The 16,298-nt window shown below is 31.7% G+C and overlaps 2 protein-coding genes across 7 annotated transcripts in view; one reads left to right on the top strand and one right to left on the bottom strand.

The window, feature by feature from the left end:
- The window catches only part of LOC111642602 (CCR4-NOT transcription complex subunit 9-like), a 17,394-nt gene extending 8,783 nt beyond the window's left edge, over nt 1–8,611 (top strand). Inside the window, exons 2-9 of one of the 2 annotated variants that reach the window (XM_023388968.1) lie at nt 4,619–4,737; nt 4,862–4,982; nt 5,060–5,147; nt 5,217–5,323; nt 5,697–5,792; nt 5,865–5,963; nt 6,133–6,224; nt 8,014–8,611. In XM_023388968.1, the coding sequence (XP_023244736.1) occupies nt 4,625–4,737; nt 4,862–4,982; nt 5,060–5,147; nt 5,217–5,323; nt 5,697–5,792; nt 5,865–5,963; nt 6,133–6,224; nt 8,014–8,188 (891 nt within the window). In that variant the 5' untranslated portion in view covers nt 4,619–4,624 and the 3' untranslated portion in view covers nt 8,189–8,611. The remainder of the gene's footprint in view (nt 1–4,618; nt 4,738–4,861; nt 4,983–5,059; nt 5,148–5,216; nt 5,324–5,696; nt 5,793–5,864; nt 5,964–6,132; nt 6,225–8,013) is intronic. The other variant, XM_023388967.1, reaches the window with a different exon arrangement.
- A 2,762-nt stretch (nt 8,612–11,373) lies between these two features.
- Nucleotides 11,374–16,298, bottom strand: part of LOC111642594 (galactose-3-O-sulfotransferase 4-like) — a 36,194-nt gene continuing 31,269 nt past the window's right edge. For all 5 annotated transcript variants that reach the window (XM_023388953.1, XM_023388957.1, XM_023388955.1 and 2 more), the window contains 3 exons: nt 14,997–15,052; nt 13,037–13,184; nt 11,374–12,761 (listed from right to left, as the gene is read on the bottom strand). In XM_023388953.1, coding sequence (XP_023244721.1) covers nt 11,687–12,761; nt 13,037–13,161 — 1,200 coding nt within the window. In that variant the 5' untranslated portion in view covers nt 13,162–13,184; nt 14,997–15,052 and the 3' untranslated portion in view covers nt 11,374–11,686. The remainder of the gene's footprint in view (nt 12,762–13,036; nt 13,185–14,996; nt 15,053–16,298) is intronic.

Genomic DNA, 16,298 nt, shown 5'->3' with positions numbered 1-16,298 from the left:
TATATATATATATATATATACAGGGTGTATCAGAATGACATTTTAAAAATTTGGGGGATGTAGAGGATGAAATTTTGATATAAAGAACCCATAGCCAGAAATGTGATACAAAGTTTCTACAGCAGTAGGAAGTGCTTGATCGTCCTTCACTTTGGTAGTTACCCTTCTGTCCATTGACGTCGTGTTGTTGTTCTTGACTTCTTCCTCTGAGGTTATGTAAAGTCCCTTGTGTACGCAACATCTGTAGGAACAGTTCATGAGCTTACAGAGCGCATCTTTACAGCATTTAATACTATCAGAGCGGAGCGTGGCATCTTACAGAGAGTAAGACAAAACATGGATCGTCGTTGCACATTATGTAATGAAGTTGGTGGTTGTCACATTGAGCATTTACTCTAAATTAGTGCAGCCACTGATTCGATGTACAGTTTGATTGCACTCTACTGTTTTGTCAATAAAACTTGCCATAAATACTGTATTCTGCTGTTTCATTCAGCATACTGACTGCAAAGTGCAAAGTGCTGTAGAAACTTTATATCACATTTCCGGCTATGGGTTCTTTATGTCAAAACGTTCAAAATTTCATCCTCTACAATCCCCCAAATTTTTAAAATGTCATTCTGATACACCCTGTATAAGAACTAGTAAAATTAAATTCCATTTAATTTAAAAGTACTTTTAATTCTTTATTATTGTAACATACAACATAAAGATGGTATAATACACCTATTGTGTTACAAAAAGAATATCATTAAATTTATTGAATATATTAAATCAAAAATATATTAACTTTATTCCATTAGGTAAATTGTGTGTGTATAATAAAATTTAATCATCGGTTGTGTAATTTCTATTAATAATAAAGCAGCAAATACGGTCAACACAATCGTAACCTCTGTATTTTTGTCATTTGTAATATTTTAATTGACTCGACTTTGTCATTTAGATAACAAACAATAGAAATATATGTAAATTTAACAAATAAAACTTTGAAACGAAGGGGGTTCAAAAGGCGTCAGTCTGAAAATAATCGGCAAAAAAATAATAGAACGTAAATAATCGTTTCCGTGCTTAATATTAACTGATTGAAACAAAGTTGAATTTGCATTTGTAATTTAGATAATGCCTGGATGAACAATTTTTATGTAAAAATCCTTTCATATGAAAATGTACTTTTATGGCTTTAGATGTTTATCTTTGATTCCTATGAATAAGCATTTTATTATCTATATATATTTTTTTTTTTTTAAATTATGACATTAAATCTGTGTGTGAAATATTTACATTTAATCACTTTTTCTATAAATTTAAATACGCTAGAACTTCAGTATTTTTTGGATGTACATTATAATTGATTATAATTTTGGAGAGGTATTCAAAAAGACTGTTTTAGAGATTAACTCAAATGCAGTTTTTTAAAACGAAAGCAATTTTATTGGGATGTGCACACTCCTTTCATGTAAGTAGATAAAATGCACTTGGAGAATTTATTATCTTCCCTCTTTAGTTATTACTATTGACTATTATGGTATGGCTTTTAACAATAAATCCTCTCTAAATTTTAAATAGAATATAAAAACATTATGAATAAGCAATTTAATTTTTTAGAACCCTAAAAAGAAATGTTTAGAAAATGTAGAGAATTGGAATTTAGAGTTAATTGAATTTTATTACAAAAGTAACTGTTTTAAATTAATAATTACTCTACACAAGATGATGGAATTTCATTGTAAAGAATTATTGGCTCGAATGTAGTAGAGCTAATAATGGAAACATTTATATTATTTCTTATACTAACAAGAAGGATTATCTAACTACAGTAGACCCCCCCTATAACGCGGTAGATATGTTCCGCTTTATAAGAATTTCGCGTTGTAGGAATCCTTAAATACATGAGCCAGTCACAGCCCGACACGTGTGAAGTTTATGGACTACGGCTGTTTGAAAGGTTTTCTTCCATAAAATTAATCAGTTCTAGACTAATTCGATTCAATATTTCCAAAATACGTATAATTTTTTGGGAATAATCTGTATAAACTATGCTATAAACAAAAAATTGTAGGATTACTTACCGAGTGTGCACCATTCGACATCGCCATTGCTTAAGCTTGTTTTTGTCGTGGAGCAGTGCACCAAACAGCAGCCGTGATTTCTGATAAGTTATTTTTCTGTGAAAAAATTCGTTGAACTTTGGAGACATCATTAATAGAAATAATTTTTATGGCCGTTGAATAAGAAATGTTTCTTTCACAAGAAATGTATAAAATTACAGCGCTGTATTAGACTTACGATACCTAATTTACATACTGTACAGACGATAGTAAACTCAACTTACTCGCCTAAACTCTCCATAGCGTGGTGCTGGATGGCAGAAAGTATGTATATAATTATAATAAAGTTAAAATAAATTAAGTTAATATTGTACAGACGATAATAATACTGTACAGACAATAGTAAACTCAACTTATCCGTCTAAACTCTCCATGGCATGTAAGTAGTTCAGCTGCTCGTCTACTATTGGTCCAGATTTGACCAATCCTGTCGCAACATGAGTCGGCGATGACGTTTTACGCATCCCTTTTAGCGTCTTTATACGAATACTGTCGCAATTTTTTCGCAGTGTTATAGGAATCCACATTATAAGAACCCACGTTATAGGGGGGGTCTACTGTATATTCTTACAACATATAATAAATTTAAAATAACAGGGTGGCACATGAAAAAGCTGTGGTCCAACAACTATTGGTACTATTACAGAAAATGTTGAAAATGGTCATTCGTCACATCTGTGCATGTTGAATCTTGTTTAGAAATGCTTGGCATAATATGGTGATGTCAATGTTGACACTTGTATGACTGGCGATATTTCTCATTCCTGTGTTGTGTGATGTGATACGGCAATTTTTGCACAATGCATTTCTCTCAACTGATGCGGTTTACTCACTCTGTGCAATACACTAGGGCCAGAGACTCAAACTGGACTGGAGCTGCTGCCTTTTGCATCAACCTCTACTTGTAAAATAGCAAACATATTAGTATTGACTATAAAGTTTACATGTGTTTTTTGTTTTCTTATTTCTAATATCTTCCAGTTATTAAAAGTGATTCATTTGAATCTTTCATATTGTAAATATAAAGCATAATAATGTGAGAAAGTTCATTTGTTATAGCTCATACATACTAGAATATAATATAAAGAGCAACATATGTACAATGGAACTTGATCAAAAAATGGTCCTGAATGGATACCCAATTTGGAAATTTCAACTATGGAGTAGAGATTATGAACCCACAAAAAATATTAATAACCTTAGCACTAAATAAAAGTACACACAATGTTACTGTTGAAAATATTTTGAACCAGCTGAGCTCAACAATCTTAAATCAATCTTAAATACATAAAATTAATCTTAAATACATAAAATTAATTAACACTGTTATGAAAAAGTTGATTTTCTACAAAATATTGAATATTTGATTCAATTGCTTGATATAATTTAGATATTTAAATGTTAAGACGTTACTTGTAATAGTTTTTACATACAAGTATCTTATTTATTTTACTATGCAGTTAATAAGGCTAGAAATTAGTGAGAAAGGTTTTGTGCTGATAATCTTATTTATTTGTTATAGTATATTTTATTAATTTTTAAATTTGTTTATACACACTACTTACTTTATAAAATTGTTGATTTAGTCCTTGTAAGTTAATGCTAACTAAATTGAGTGTCTGCAAAATTTTAAATGTTTAGAAATTCAAATTTAATACTTCAAATATCCAAGACTCTAATTATAAAAGGTTTTCAAACTTTCAAAAATGATCAGGATATATATATCTTTTATCCAATTTGGATTTTATTCAAACTGTAAATGACTTATTTTTTTCTTCTTTCTTTAGAAAGGAATTTACACAGTAATTTTGGCAACTTTAGACAATGTCTGACGTTTTTAGATAAAATTTTAGATGCCATTGTTATAAATTCTTGACATTATTTTAAAAAAAGAAATTGTTACTCTTCACTCTCTCCTTCTATGACAAGTGAAATGAAAAGTGCAATCGGAGAAGAAATATAATAAGAGTGTGTTTTTGCATTATAAATCATTAACGAGATATTGCGTTACGACACGGTAAGAACTGAATCTATTTCCGTCGTAAAGGTTAATGGTGCATGACTTTGATTCAAAGGTTGCATGAATCAATGTCACCATCACAGCCTGTTCTTTTAATGGTTTTGTAAAACCTTGTGATTTATTTGTGAGTGGAGGAAGATTTCAATTTCTTCTATTTTTTAAATTGAGTGGTGTTTTTTTTTTTTTTAAATAAGTGTGACAGTGATATTTTATATTCTTTTTTACAAATAGTTAGTGACTTAATCGAAATGTCAAGTAAGTTGCTGATTTCTGCATTGCTATTAATTAAAATTGTAGGTGATTTTAAAGTCTTAGAATTTTTCCGTTTGCTTGACCACTCATTTGGATTGACGACAAAATAAATAAAAATTCTGTGAATTTAATTGGCCCAATAACAAATTACCATCACTAATAGGAATATTGATATATTCATTTAAGGTCAGGAAAAAGATTAATTTTTCTTTATTTATTTGCATTTTCTTAACAGCGCTTAATGAGTGTCCCTCAACATAACAATCTTCAGACAGTGGAAAGGGAGAAAATTTATCAGTGGATAATCGAACTTTCCAGCTCGGAAGCAAGGGAAAATGCTCTGCTCGAACTCAGGTGATTTACATTTTTTATGAAACGATAAATGTGGGGTTTGTAGTAAATCTTAAGTTTACGATTTTGTCCCACTCTAAATTTACTTTTTTTTTATTTATCTAACAAAATATATTTTTTAACATAGTAAAAAACGAGAAGTTGTACCTGAACTTGCACCTATGCTGTGGAACTCATTCGGAACAATTTCTGCTCTTTTACAAGAGATTATAAACATTTATCCGGCGATTAATCCTCCGACACTTACTGTAAGTAAAATGCATATGTATTTTATTACAATGTTAATAGCAATTTTTATATACATTTTTTTTCCTCTGATATTAAGGCTCATCAGTCCAATAGGGTATGTAATGCTTTAGCTTTGCTGCAGTGTGTTGCTTCCCATCCAGAAACTAGATCTGCTTTCTTACAAGGTATGATGCCAAATTAAAATATATTTTTAACTTGAGGAAATTCTAATGTAATTATATATTCACTTCCAGCTAATACACCCCTATTTCTATACCCATTCCTCCATACTGTTAGTAAAACTAGACCATTTGAATATCTACGATTAACTAGTCTTGGTGTGATTGGAGCATTAGTTAAGGTAAAAAATTATAATCAAATTATTTATTTCGGTGTTTCCTAATAAAATATCATTGTTCCCGAACATGTTTTAGACAGATAAAGACAATTTTGGTGTATTATAATTATAAACAATGTAAACGTTAAGCCAGGTTTCAAGAAAACCGTTTATGGATAGTGACAGATAATGAACAATGACACTAACGGAGAAGTCAGTTTGGAAAATATTGGTTAGAAGGCTTCAAATATATGTTTCAACAGAAGGCTTTTTCATTCCCATCGTAAATATTTTTATGATAGTTCTTAATAAAAGGAACAATGGTACAAAACATTGGGAATCACCAATCTAATACTTGCATATGATGATAATACAGATGGTGGTTTCATATTTTCAGACAGATGAACAAGAAGTGATTAATTTCCTTTTAACAACAGAGATTATTCCTTTGTGTTTAAGAATAATGGAATCCGGAAGTGAATTGTCAAAAACGGTAAAAATATTTACAGGTTGTGCCATTCGGTTGTAGCTTCATAGCATTTAAACTTTTTAATTTTTATCATAGGTTGCCACATTTATTCTTCAGAAAATATTGCTGGACGAAACCGGATTGTCATACATCTGTCAAACTTATGAACGATTCTCTCATGTGGCCATGATATTGGCAAGTTTACTAAAATGTTATTCTTTATTTTTATAAAATTTTTAATTCCAATATTTTCTAATCAGAAGATCGACAAATGTTCTATGATTGAGATTCATAAAGATTTAAAACTAGTTTTTTATAAATTTTTTGTTGTCTCTATCGTATTGAACATAGTTTATTCTTCTAGGGGAAAATGGTATTATCTCTTGCAAAGGAACAATCTGCACGCCTGTTAAAGCACGTCATTCGATGTTATCTCCGTCTATCTGACAATCCAAGGTAATTTACTCATTTTAACTAAAGAGTAATTAAATTCTCAAAACAATCTACTTTAATGTCATCCAAAATTGGCTTTGTCCAGAGATCTTTAGATCGATTTAGTAAAAAATTTAGTACAGGTAACCCCCATATAACACGGGAGTTACGTTTAAAAAAATTGCTGTGTTATGCAAATCCATGTGATACGAAACAAAGAACTAGTGTGAAAAGGGGGGTTTGGTTCCAAAAATTAAAAAGCATGCTGTTAAATCCTTATTTAAATCAGATTTATTATTCATTTTTTTCATAGGTAAAATACTTATTATTTAAGTAAATATTTTACCAGAGGATTATTCATTTTATATGATGATCTCAGCATGAACATCCTCAACTGGTAACAGTTTGTGGGTGCGTTCGTTAATAGCGGTCACTCTGCAACGGGAGTGCGCTGCTGTTTGTAGGCATTTAGGAATGATGGTGAAAGAAAGATGGCGGCGCCTGCACTATCGATAGTATCGCGTGGAGGAATCTATAATTCTTAAATGAGCTTTTAGAAACAAAAGAAGGGTCCAAATTGTATAATTTAACCATTAAATGGATTATTGCTGAAAGAGCATTCAAAGTAGCCACAAAATAATTGGAATGCTTGCACGGAGTTACGCGGAAGTATAAAAGAACGCACCCTTTATTACATTTCATGTTGTACAAGGGTTTTACCCAATTTCCGAATAGTGTTAGAATGAACCCGTGCTATAAAAGCACTGTTTTATACAGGGGATGTTCCTAATTCTTGAACCGTGTTAGAGTGAATCTGTGCTATAGAAGTGCCGTGTTATACGGGGGTTACCTGTATTCAGAAAGTTCTAAGAACTCAAATGTTTTAAATTTCCTTCCAAGAACATTGTTCCGTAATGCAAAGTTCTTGGAAAGATGGATTTGATTGGCTCTTAAGTACTTTGCTAGATCTGTATATTATTTTGCAGAGAGTTGGAGTTTTCTTGTGTTCTGCCAAAATAAACTTAATAATGAATTAATATACACAACTAACCTTGTACACCAGCATACAACTTTATATGACAGGTATTTTTGATCTTGCATCCTTACAGTTTATGTTGGTTTAACAGAGTAATATAAAACAGTAGTATGTGTTGTTTTACAAAATCAACATAATATTTAAACAATGGACTGTATAAAAACAACATGGAGCTTGAAATATTCACTTTACATAGCTTGAAGCCTTGTTTGAATATGTCAAATGTATTGTAATCTTTTACAATAATTTTAAATTATGTATTCATATATACATTGTATAAACACTTACATGATAGATTATATAAATTTTTAATGTTAGCACTATATTTTATTCTGTGAATCTATTATGGTGGTTTTCAACTCACGTTATACAGAACTTGGCTTTCCACAAACTTTCCTTAAGTGTTTTGCAAAATAAAAATATTTTAATGTATTCCGACATATTACTTTATTCATGGACAATTCCACATTTGCTATATTATTAGACTCAATAGTTTTGTTAGTTTATTGCCTTGCTGTTTTGCAAGAACATTAAATATTGAATTGCACATAGATCTTTGAATTTATTATGTGGAACATAATAAATTCAATTATTAGATCGAATATATATATAAGATTGAATATATATATATGATCTAAGAATGTCATTCTGTCACCTCAAAAAGTCGAGAACCACAAATCTACAAGATACCAGTCAACTAAATTTGTATGCCGGTATTTGTTGAATTTCACAAGGAATTTAAAGGTTAATATATACTATTTCCACTTTATTCTGTAGAGCCAGAGAGGCTCTTCGCCAGTGTCTGCCGGACCAATTAAAAGACAATACGTTTGCCAACTGTCTGAAAGACGACAAATCCACCAAACACTGGCTAAGCCAGCTTCTGAAGAACCTGGAGCCCGTTTCGGTCTCTCCGCGTCTTCCCTATCAGTCTACCCTACAGCAGCAGTAGGAACCAGGACTGCTGGTGACTTCTAATCTTGTGCGAAGAAAAGAAACATGTAAATAATCATTTTTAGTGTAAAATTTTTGACATAAAACAAACTTTGTATGGTTCATAAAAAGAAAAGTTATTATAATATTTATGTACTACTGTTACAATGTATAAATCATCGGGATAGATTCAGCTTTGTATATGCTTAACTATATTTTTTGGTATAAAAAAGAAAAAACTACAAGAGCTTTTCTTTTTAAAAAACAAAAATCGAAAAAAATATACACAAACATTATATATATATACATATATATATAGCTGAAGTAGTTTACTATTTTCCGTTATATTACGGCCGCATGTAATTAGTAAAATTGTATATTATATTGTTTTAAAAAAATTCGTACGAAAAATAAATGTTGATTAGTGAAAAACTAATTCTTGGTTTAATTTGTCAATATTTAAAAGCACTTGTCTCTTAGCGCCGAATTGCCCTCTAGTGGTCGATGAATAAAACTAAACACCAGTGGTCGTTCGTGGGTTCGCGCCTGGCCAAATGGAATTTTCCGGGTTTTCTTCACCTAAAAAAGGGCCAGTTTCTCGTAGTCTTTCCTCCGATGGTCCACGCGTCGTGTGCAAACCGCTGAATTTTCAAGTTGGCTTGTTACGTAACAGATGGCGCTGTATGACAAAATTGAAGTAATGAAATGGACCCGTGCCATTATTCTTGAAAATCGCTTTTCAAGAACAAATTGTTTAAAGCCATTTGTTACGGATAATGCTCAATTTAACGTAAGCGTTTTATATTACAGTGGAACCTCGATTATCTGGACTAATTGGGGATGAAGATAGTCCGGATAATCGAAAAAAATACTTTGTCTTTTAATAATAATGCAACACGTTTTCTTTTCGATGACATATCGGTAATATTAAAAGTAAATACTGTATTTAAATCGTGATCAAATTTTCGAGAAACAAACGTTCTTATTGAATTTGGACTACTACTGACCAACGCTAACAGACTACCTATTGTTTAAAAGGCCCTCTGGTGGCGCAAGAAGACGGATTTTATAAAATAAAAAGCAGTTGAAACTGCATTTTTATGAAAAAAAATTTGACAAACTATTTATCGTTTTATGACGAATAAAATTTTTTCGTCGCGTTCACGGCTTTTAAGTAATTCATAAACCTTCGAGGCGCGAGGCCCTTCGGACCGCGAGGCATAGGTGGTGGCCTACGTCGTCCATGCCTTACGCCGCCCTTGGTCATAGAAATAATGTAATTTGAATATAAATTATTTATAAATACGTATGTCAAGTTAAAATATATTTTACGTAGTAAAAAAATATGAGTTTACGACCACTGTGCTGGGTGAGACGTTGTTGAAACAAAAAAAATTATGCATTCCATCACGTACATAAACAGTGTCGTAATTCGCCAAGTGCAAATCAGCAAATTCGTAAAATTTTTGTTTATTTTGAACAATCCGGATAATGGAGGTTCTACTGTATTTTCAAATACATTTTTGAATATACATAATGTAATTTACATATTGTACGTTTTTTTATTGAGGAATAACTCACGTACAAACATCAATAAAAATACAAAATGCCCAGTATATTTATGAATAGAATATTCGGGAAGTATATTCATGTCTAAAACTGCAACAAGTAATGGAACGGAAACGTAAACCATAAAATGACCTTCGTTTTGTGTGCCCACTGGAGATATTTAAATTTCCAGCGCGCGCAATGAAAACTGGAATGCCTTCCCCAAGTTAATGGAGATTCTACATGGAGGCTAGAAATCGTACTGGTGTTTTAAAGTACAATACAAATTTTACTACTGCATTGTCCTTTGTTCTTTTGTTATTGAGGTGGTCCTTTCTTGTCCTGTTGGATATTACCTGTGACAACTGATAGATTTCCATAGCATGGTAGGGGGTCATTAGATATTTTCTTAGGACTCTTCCGTTTGCGAAAGATGTAGCTTTAAACAGTCCTTACAAATAAAGGAATTTTCATGTTATGTTCTAAGGATTATTATTTCACTCCTGTTCGCACGGGCAGTCACAAATGTCAACGTTTTCTGTGGCGCCATCTAGAGGATATTTCTTATTCCCATTAATACACGAAAAAATTTATTCGTGGAATAATTCAGCACCCGTGTTTTCGCGTGCAAACTCGGATATAACGATTTTTACATATTTAGAAATATCAGTCACGTACTTTTTTGCATAAAGACGAGATTATATTTATTCCTTGACATTTACAGAGGGGGGGTTAAAAGTTCTTGCAGCTTCGTATATGAAATACGAAAACTTTTGGAGGATCTATTCGTAAAATGAAACAATTTCAGAATAACGAGACAATTTTCTAGAATCACGCAAACGACTCCATTTTTGAACAGATGAAACGTTTTTTGTTCTCATAACAAACGAGAGAATAGCGTGAAGGTTAAAAAATACGAAAAAGGGTATATCGTTATTTGTATCATTTATACAAACTATTATTTAAAAATGTATTGTATTTTCCTCCAAATATTGTCTTTTAAAGGAACCGTTCGACTTCAATTTTTGAGATAAACAACGTATTAAACAATTGTTTTCCTTCTATCATCTTAAAATACAATTCCTTTATCCAACTTTCTATTGTTTTGTAGAATAAACACGTTCCTCAGAAGATAATACCTTTGTTATCCTTTGCTCGAAATCTCATTGTTTACAAGGAATCTCTCTTTTGTTCAAAATATAAGCTTCATAGGAGCATCCCTACTTGTTAATTATCATAAATTGCTCTCCTAGATGGGAATTTAAGTTAATTAATAAACAGTGTACTCCATTTTGCATGACGTCACAAGTCGTAAAATGGGGAAACGTCACGTTTTGGTGTTTAAAATAAAAACCAGGGGCCTGAGTATAAAAGTCGTTTATTTAAAATTTTTCAGACTAGTGAAACATTCATTATACATGTGTTTTTTTCAGACTAGATTTTTCCACATGTTGCATTTAAAACCTATTAATTATACGATTGCAACAATGCCGGAACTTGTTTAAATCTTGTAGCACAAACCATTTTTTTTATGATTACAATATAAGCTGACTAGTACAAATACAAAAAACAGGTGCAAAAAATTTCCATCGTCGCCTATCGGCTATTTACATAATAAATAAGAACAAAGTCGTGTGTGTGTGTATATANATCGGCTATTTACATAATAAATAAGAACAAAGTCGTGTGTGTGTATATATATATATATATATGCTGTAAATATATGTACAATGGGTAAATATATACAAATTACCAGTTTTTGTTTATATTTCCGCAACATGTTTACATAAAGAAATGGCTAGTGTTTGAAAATGAAAGGAAGAATTGCTTGAGATGATATAAAAAGGCACTCTTTAACTTGAAAAACTCACAACCGCGTTCGTCAGACAAGAAGTGCACTTGGAGGGACGGAGGAAATGTTCTTCTGTTTTTGAGCTTTTAAACAAACTTATCACAGATACACGCTATCTTATCCTATACCCCTTTTGAAAGGCGTCCTCCTACGAATCTTTAACCCCTTCCTATGTGGTCCCTGTTTCAGAATAGGGAACATGTATTTCTGCCTCTTACGGAGGTAATCTGTGTAGTTTAGTTCCGATCGTGTCAATGCAGCACACGTCGAGTTCGAATCTCGTTTTTGTTCGTAAGTGATGATATTGGCGCGTTTACTACGTTTGACGCAATGATTATACCAGGAAGATCTCTTTTCGTTCAGTAGCGCCACTTCTTCCGCTAGCGACGACGCACCGAATTTCGCAACTCTTTCCTCGAAACGTTGGAGAAAGTAGTTGTATAATAGTTGATCTTTCCAGTTTAATTTCCTCAATTTGTCGCGTACTTCGTCCGTTATATTGCTCGATTTTTTGCTTCGTGCGTTTACTTTAAATGCCACTACGTCGTCCAGATCCCAGCATAACAGGTGACGTAACAGCACTAGAGATTCGTCCATTCTTTCGGCTACCATCACCAAATCGAAGATTGCATCCAGGCTTTTAACGTAGGATTTAACGTGAGTGCTGTTGATGTTTCTGTGGGACTCGAACCCCAAATCGAAGAGCATCTGATTGGCTCCCACTCGACCGTAAACTCGCCTGTTTAATATACTGTGGCTCAATTTGTCTATGGCTTCTAATAATGTTTTCTTGTAAACATTGTTTAAATTGTAGTAGGAATAAAGGGACTCGTATAAGTCGACGGGATCTCTTACTATGGTGACGAATACGGTGTCGTTTGGCATTAGTAATTTCATTTCTTTATAATTAAATCTGGAATGATGAGTCAGGATGTTGTAAGTCACGTGATACCTGGATGGATCCGGGACCATAGTCCTCTTAAACGGAGCGGGATGTCCTAAATAGTTTCTACTAGCCGGAAGGACGAAAGTTAAATTGTGTAGGTCTCCGTATCTCATGAATATGTTCTGTATAGTTGAACTGGCACATTTATGAGTTTTCATGAAAACCACATTCGTTTTCGGTATGCACTTCATTGTTTCTATTTCGGGTTTTCTTAAATTTTGGAGATTTGGTGGAATAACTAAAGATCTGTAAAAGCACGTTGGATATTTAGTAAAATATAAAATCACAATTATTAAAAGTTATACTGAAGCAGCTAGTGTAAACAAACACGAGAATATAGAATAGCCCTCTTATACGGTTCAAGGATTTTAAACGAAAAACAAACACTTAAAAATAGGCGTTACTCATACAATTAACCTTTTATTTTTTGACAAAATATGATGGACGAGAGAGGGAAACAGTCTTGTATATTTAAATATTGTTGAAAATTCTTAAATTACAAAAATAAAAATTATACTTACATCATTTTAGAATTGAAAACTAATCCTAAGGCAGTGATAAGGCACAGAGGAACTAAAACAGTGGGTTTGCGATAACAATGATGAAAAGTTTTAACCCACATTCTAAACGCAAAATTGAAAGTCATCTCCGCATTCTTCCCTTATTGATCTGAAATGAAAGAAAAATGTAATTATGTAAAATATTGAACGCTCTCACTGTAACAAACGAGAGTGGGGGAAGGCAAAAAAGGAAAGGAACGTCTGGATGTGAGAGATAAAATAATCCACTTCCTAATATAAGAAGATATCGTGCCATTGCATCAAGGACACCAACGAACTCAATTGTTAAAAATGATACTGTAACAATAACGTATGTGCATGGAAAAATTAACAAATATTGAAAACTAAAGTACATTTCTACTCGCACATTTTAATGGCGAGTTAAGAAACGTCATAAAAAAAAAACAGACAGGATTCAGAGTGCGAGTAACTTTATTAAAATGCATGCAAACTTTAATCAACAGAGAATATTTTAAAAGAAATGCAAGTAAGAAAAATGGCATCTTGTAGTCACATTTTATCATCAGACAACGCACCGTACTTTTCGATTAATTCATAAATCTGTTATGTACTGATTAGCTGACATCTTAACAGCACTTTTCGGAGGAAAGTGATAAATCACGTTACGTCAGCATGATACGTTATATATGTACTATATATACATTTTTTAAAGGGGGAAGTTTCATTTAATTCATACGGTACGTGCTGGGATATGATCTTAACAAAGTAAATACGTATAATTGAAAATTACAATATCGTCACTCAAAACTGCAACCTTACAAAATCGATACAGTTTGTCCCTTCGGAAGCAAAATCGTTACAGACAAACACGTTTCGATTAGAGAAAATGGAACCCGCCACTGACTTTATATATAATTCCAGGTGATAAATTTCCTCTTATAATTACGTAAATCATACGAAACTGTATTTTTCCGAAGTGAGAGACAGATATATATATTCTATAAATAAGGATACATACTTTGATCGTGAGTGTGTATAGCTTGGTAGTACTGTGCAGCTTTGATGTTAGAATTTTAGCAGGAAACAGTCATTAGAGCTATTTAACTCCACTCATGCGACTTGAACTTCCGCAGAGAGTGATAGGAACTGGCCAGGATAGAAGTCAATGCACCGAAATTCATTTATTAAGGGTTGGTATCCATTAAGAAACGATGTGCATACGCTACAGTATGATTTATACTGTCCCGATAATGAAGAACTAACGATCACTTTAAATTTTAGGCTTTCTTCCCTTGTAATCTCATCCATATGTTAGCCATACCATGTGATTAATAACAGCTACATCATTTTTTACATCATAGATTTGTCGTCACTCGATATAATAAGAAAATAATTCACAGTGATCCTTCCAAGAAGAGGATTTTGAGAAGACTACAGATGTTCAATTTAACATTTTCTTCCTTCCATTGACGAAAAAAACGTGGAATTGAAATACAATTTTCTCGAATGGTTAAATATTTGTTGCTACATAAACAATAATAAATGAAGCTTATACATATAAACCACGATCGCACGATGATAAACTGGTTTAGTATTTATATTATTTAGACGAGATGATGATCGCAGGAATATAATATTTATATTTTATTAATTACCACTTATGCATGAGCTACGAAGGTTTGCCATATCTAACAGAATGAATACCACAGTACTAGATAATGCAATAAAAGGAGATATACAATTATGAGTGATAATGTGGATGTAAAATATATAAACTCATATGCGGATATACGCACGGACGAGTAAGAATTTATGAAAATAATAATTTTGTAAAGCAAAATAAGCAGAAAAATGACGTATTATCCATAGATTTAACGCTTAATTACGAATTTCATGTGCTGATGTGTCTGTAATAATACTATAATTCTATTTCTTAATTAAAGAATAATCGATAACTTACCAAATTCAATTACATGATTCCAGAATAATAGATTTACTTGTTCGATGCATTCACTCCTAGGAAACAAAAAATAAAAAATATGTATGTATATATATACGTATATATAAGAAAAGGCAGACAATTTTAAGCTTAAATAACAAGAATTTCTAGTGAAAAAGTAGATGAAGACGTCACGTGTTCAATTTGAAAATTGTTACTCTAAAATTATCGAATTATCTTCTGACAGATCAATATAATGGCGCCTTGGCTTGTTCAGAAATTTCTTTACACCCCCGTTTTTTTACCGTACCTAAAAATCGAGATTGAAATTCGATATTTTTTAAGTTCAGCACTTGACAAAAGAGATGTTCTGGAATAACAATTTCTGTTGATGCTGACCAAAAGTGGTTTTGTTTTACAATTACAGACTAATCCCATGTCTAAATAATGATATAAATTAATTTTAAATGTATAACCTCAGCTTGAAAATCTGCTAATCCGATTAAATTTTCTTTTACTTTTATTTAATTTAAAAGTTTTTATCTTAATAAATTAATAGTTTTAATTAAAAAATAATAAATACCATACCTTATAATTTTATTAGAAAACTGAATAGAGAAGTAAATTCAAATTTACTATTCCATTCTTTTAAAAATTCTAATTTAAATATGTTCTTTGTTACACGAATAATTTGTGTATAAACATAAAAAATATTGTCGATAATAACGTAAATAATGTATAACGAATACATATTTGTATATAAAAATTGCACAATTCTGTCTTATCACACTGACATTATTTATCTTCAACGTCATCGATACTTTATATTAAAAGGGAAAAAAACGATTTGTTATAAGGATTAAGGACACAAATTTGATTGCACTAAGGATAAATAAACTGTATAAGCGAAGCTTTAAAGAGTGGAAAATTGTACGATTCGAAAATCATCGTCATCATCATGAGAGACGATGCATGCCAATGTGTTTATTAGTAATCCACTTGTGTTAAAGATCTTATAAATTATATGGAGTATATGCTGAATCACTACAGTTTCGAAATCTGTTGTGTAAGAAAAAATGATCTGTAAAAGAACTAATGAATGGATAGGAAGTGATTTTCGAACGTCTAGTTTCCTTTTTAAATATGTTTGTAATTATTATTCTGGTTTGTAATAATCATTATTTGCTTCATTCAAACTGGCAGACTAATTAGTCAAAGGCAGCTGTTTGGTATGAGTCTTTTTAGCACGATTCATTTAGCAAATGAGAGCTTGTGAGTGATTATAATAGTTCATATGTAATTATCATCTGTTTCATTTAACTT

Source organism: Centruroides sculpturatus, unplaced genomic scaffold, assembly GCF_000671375.1.
Source record: "Centruroides sculpturatus isolate CEXI.00-Female unplaced genomic scaffold, Cexi_2.0 scaffold1586, whole genome shotgun sequence".
In the NCBI taxonomy this organism is placed as follows: Eukaryota; Metazoa; Arthropoda; class Arachnida; order Scorpiones; family Buthidae; genus Centruroides; species Centruroides sculpturatus.
This window is presented reverse-complemented; position numbering and strand designations above follow the sequence as displayed.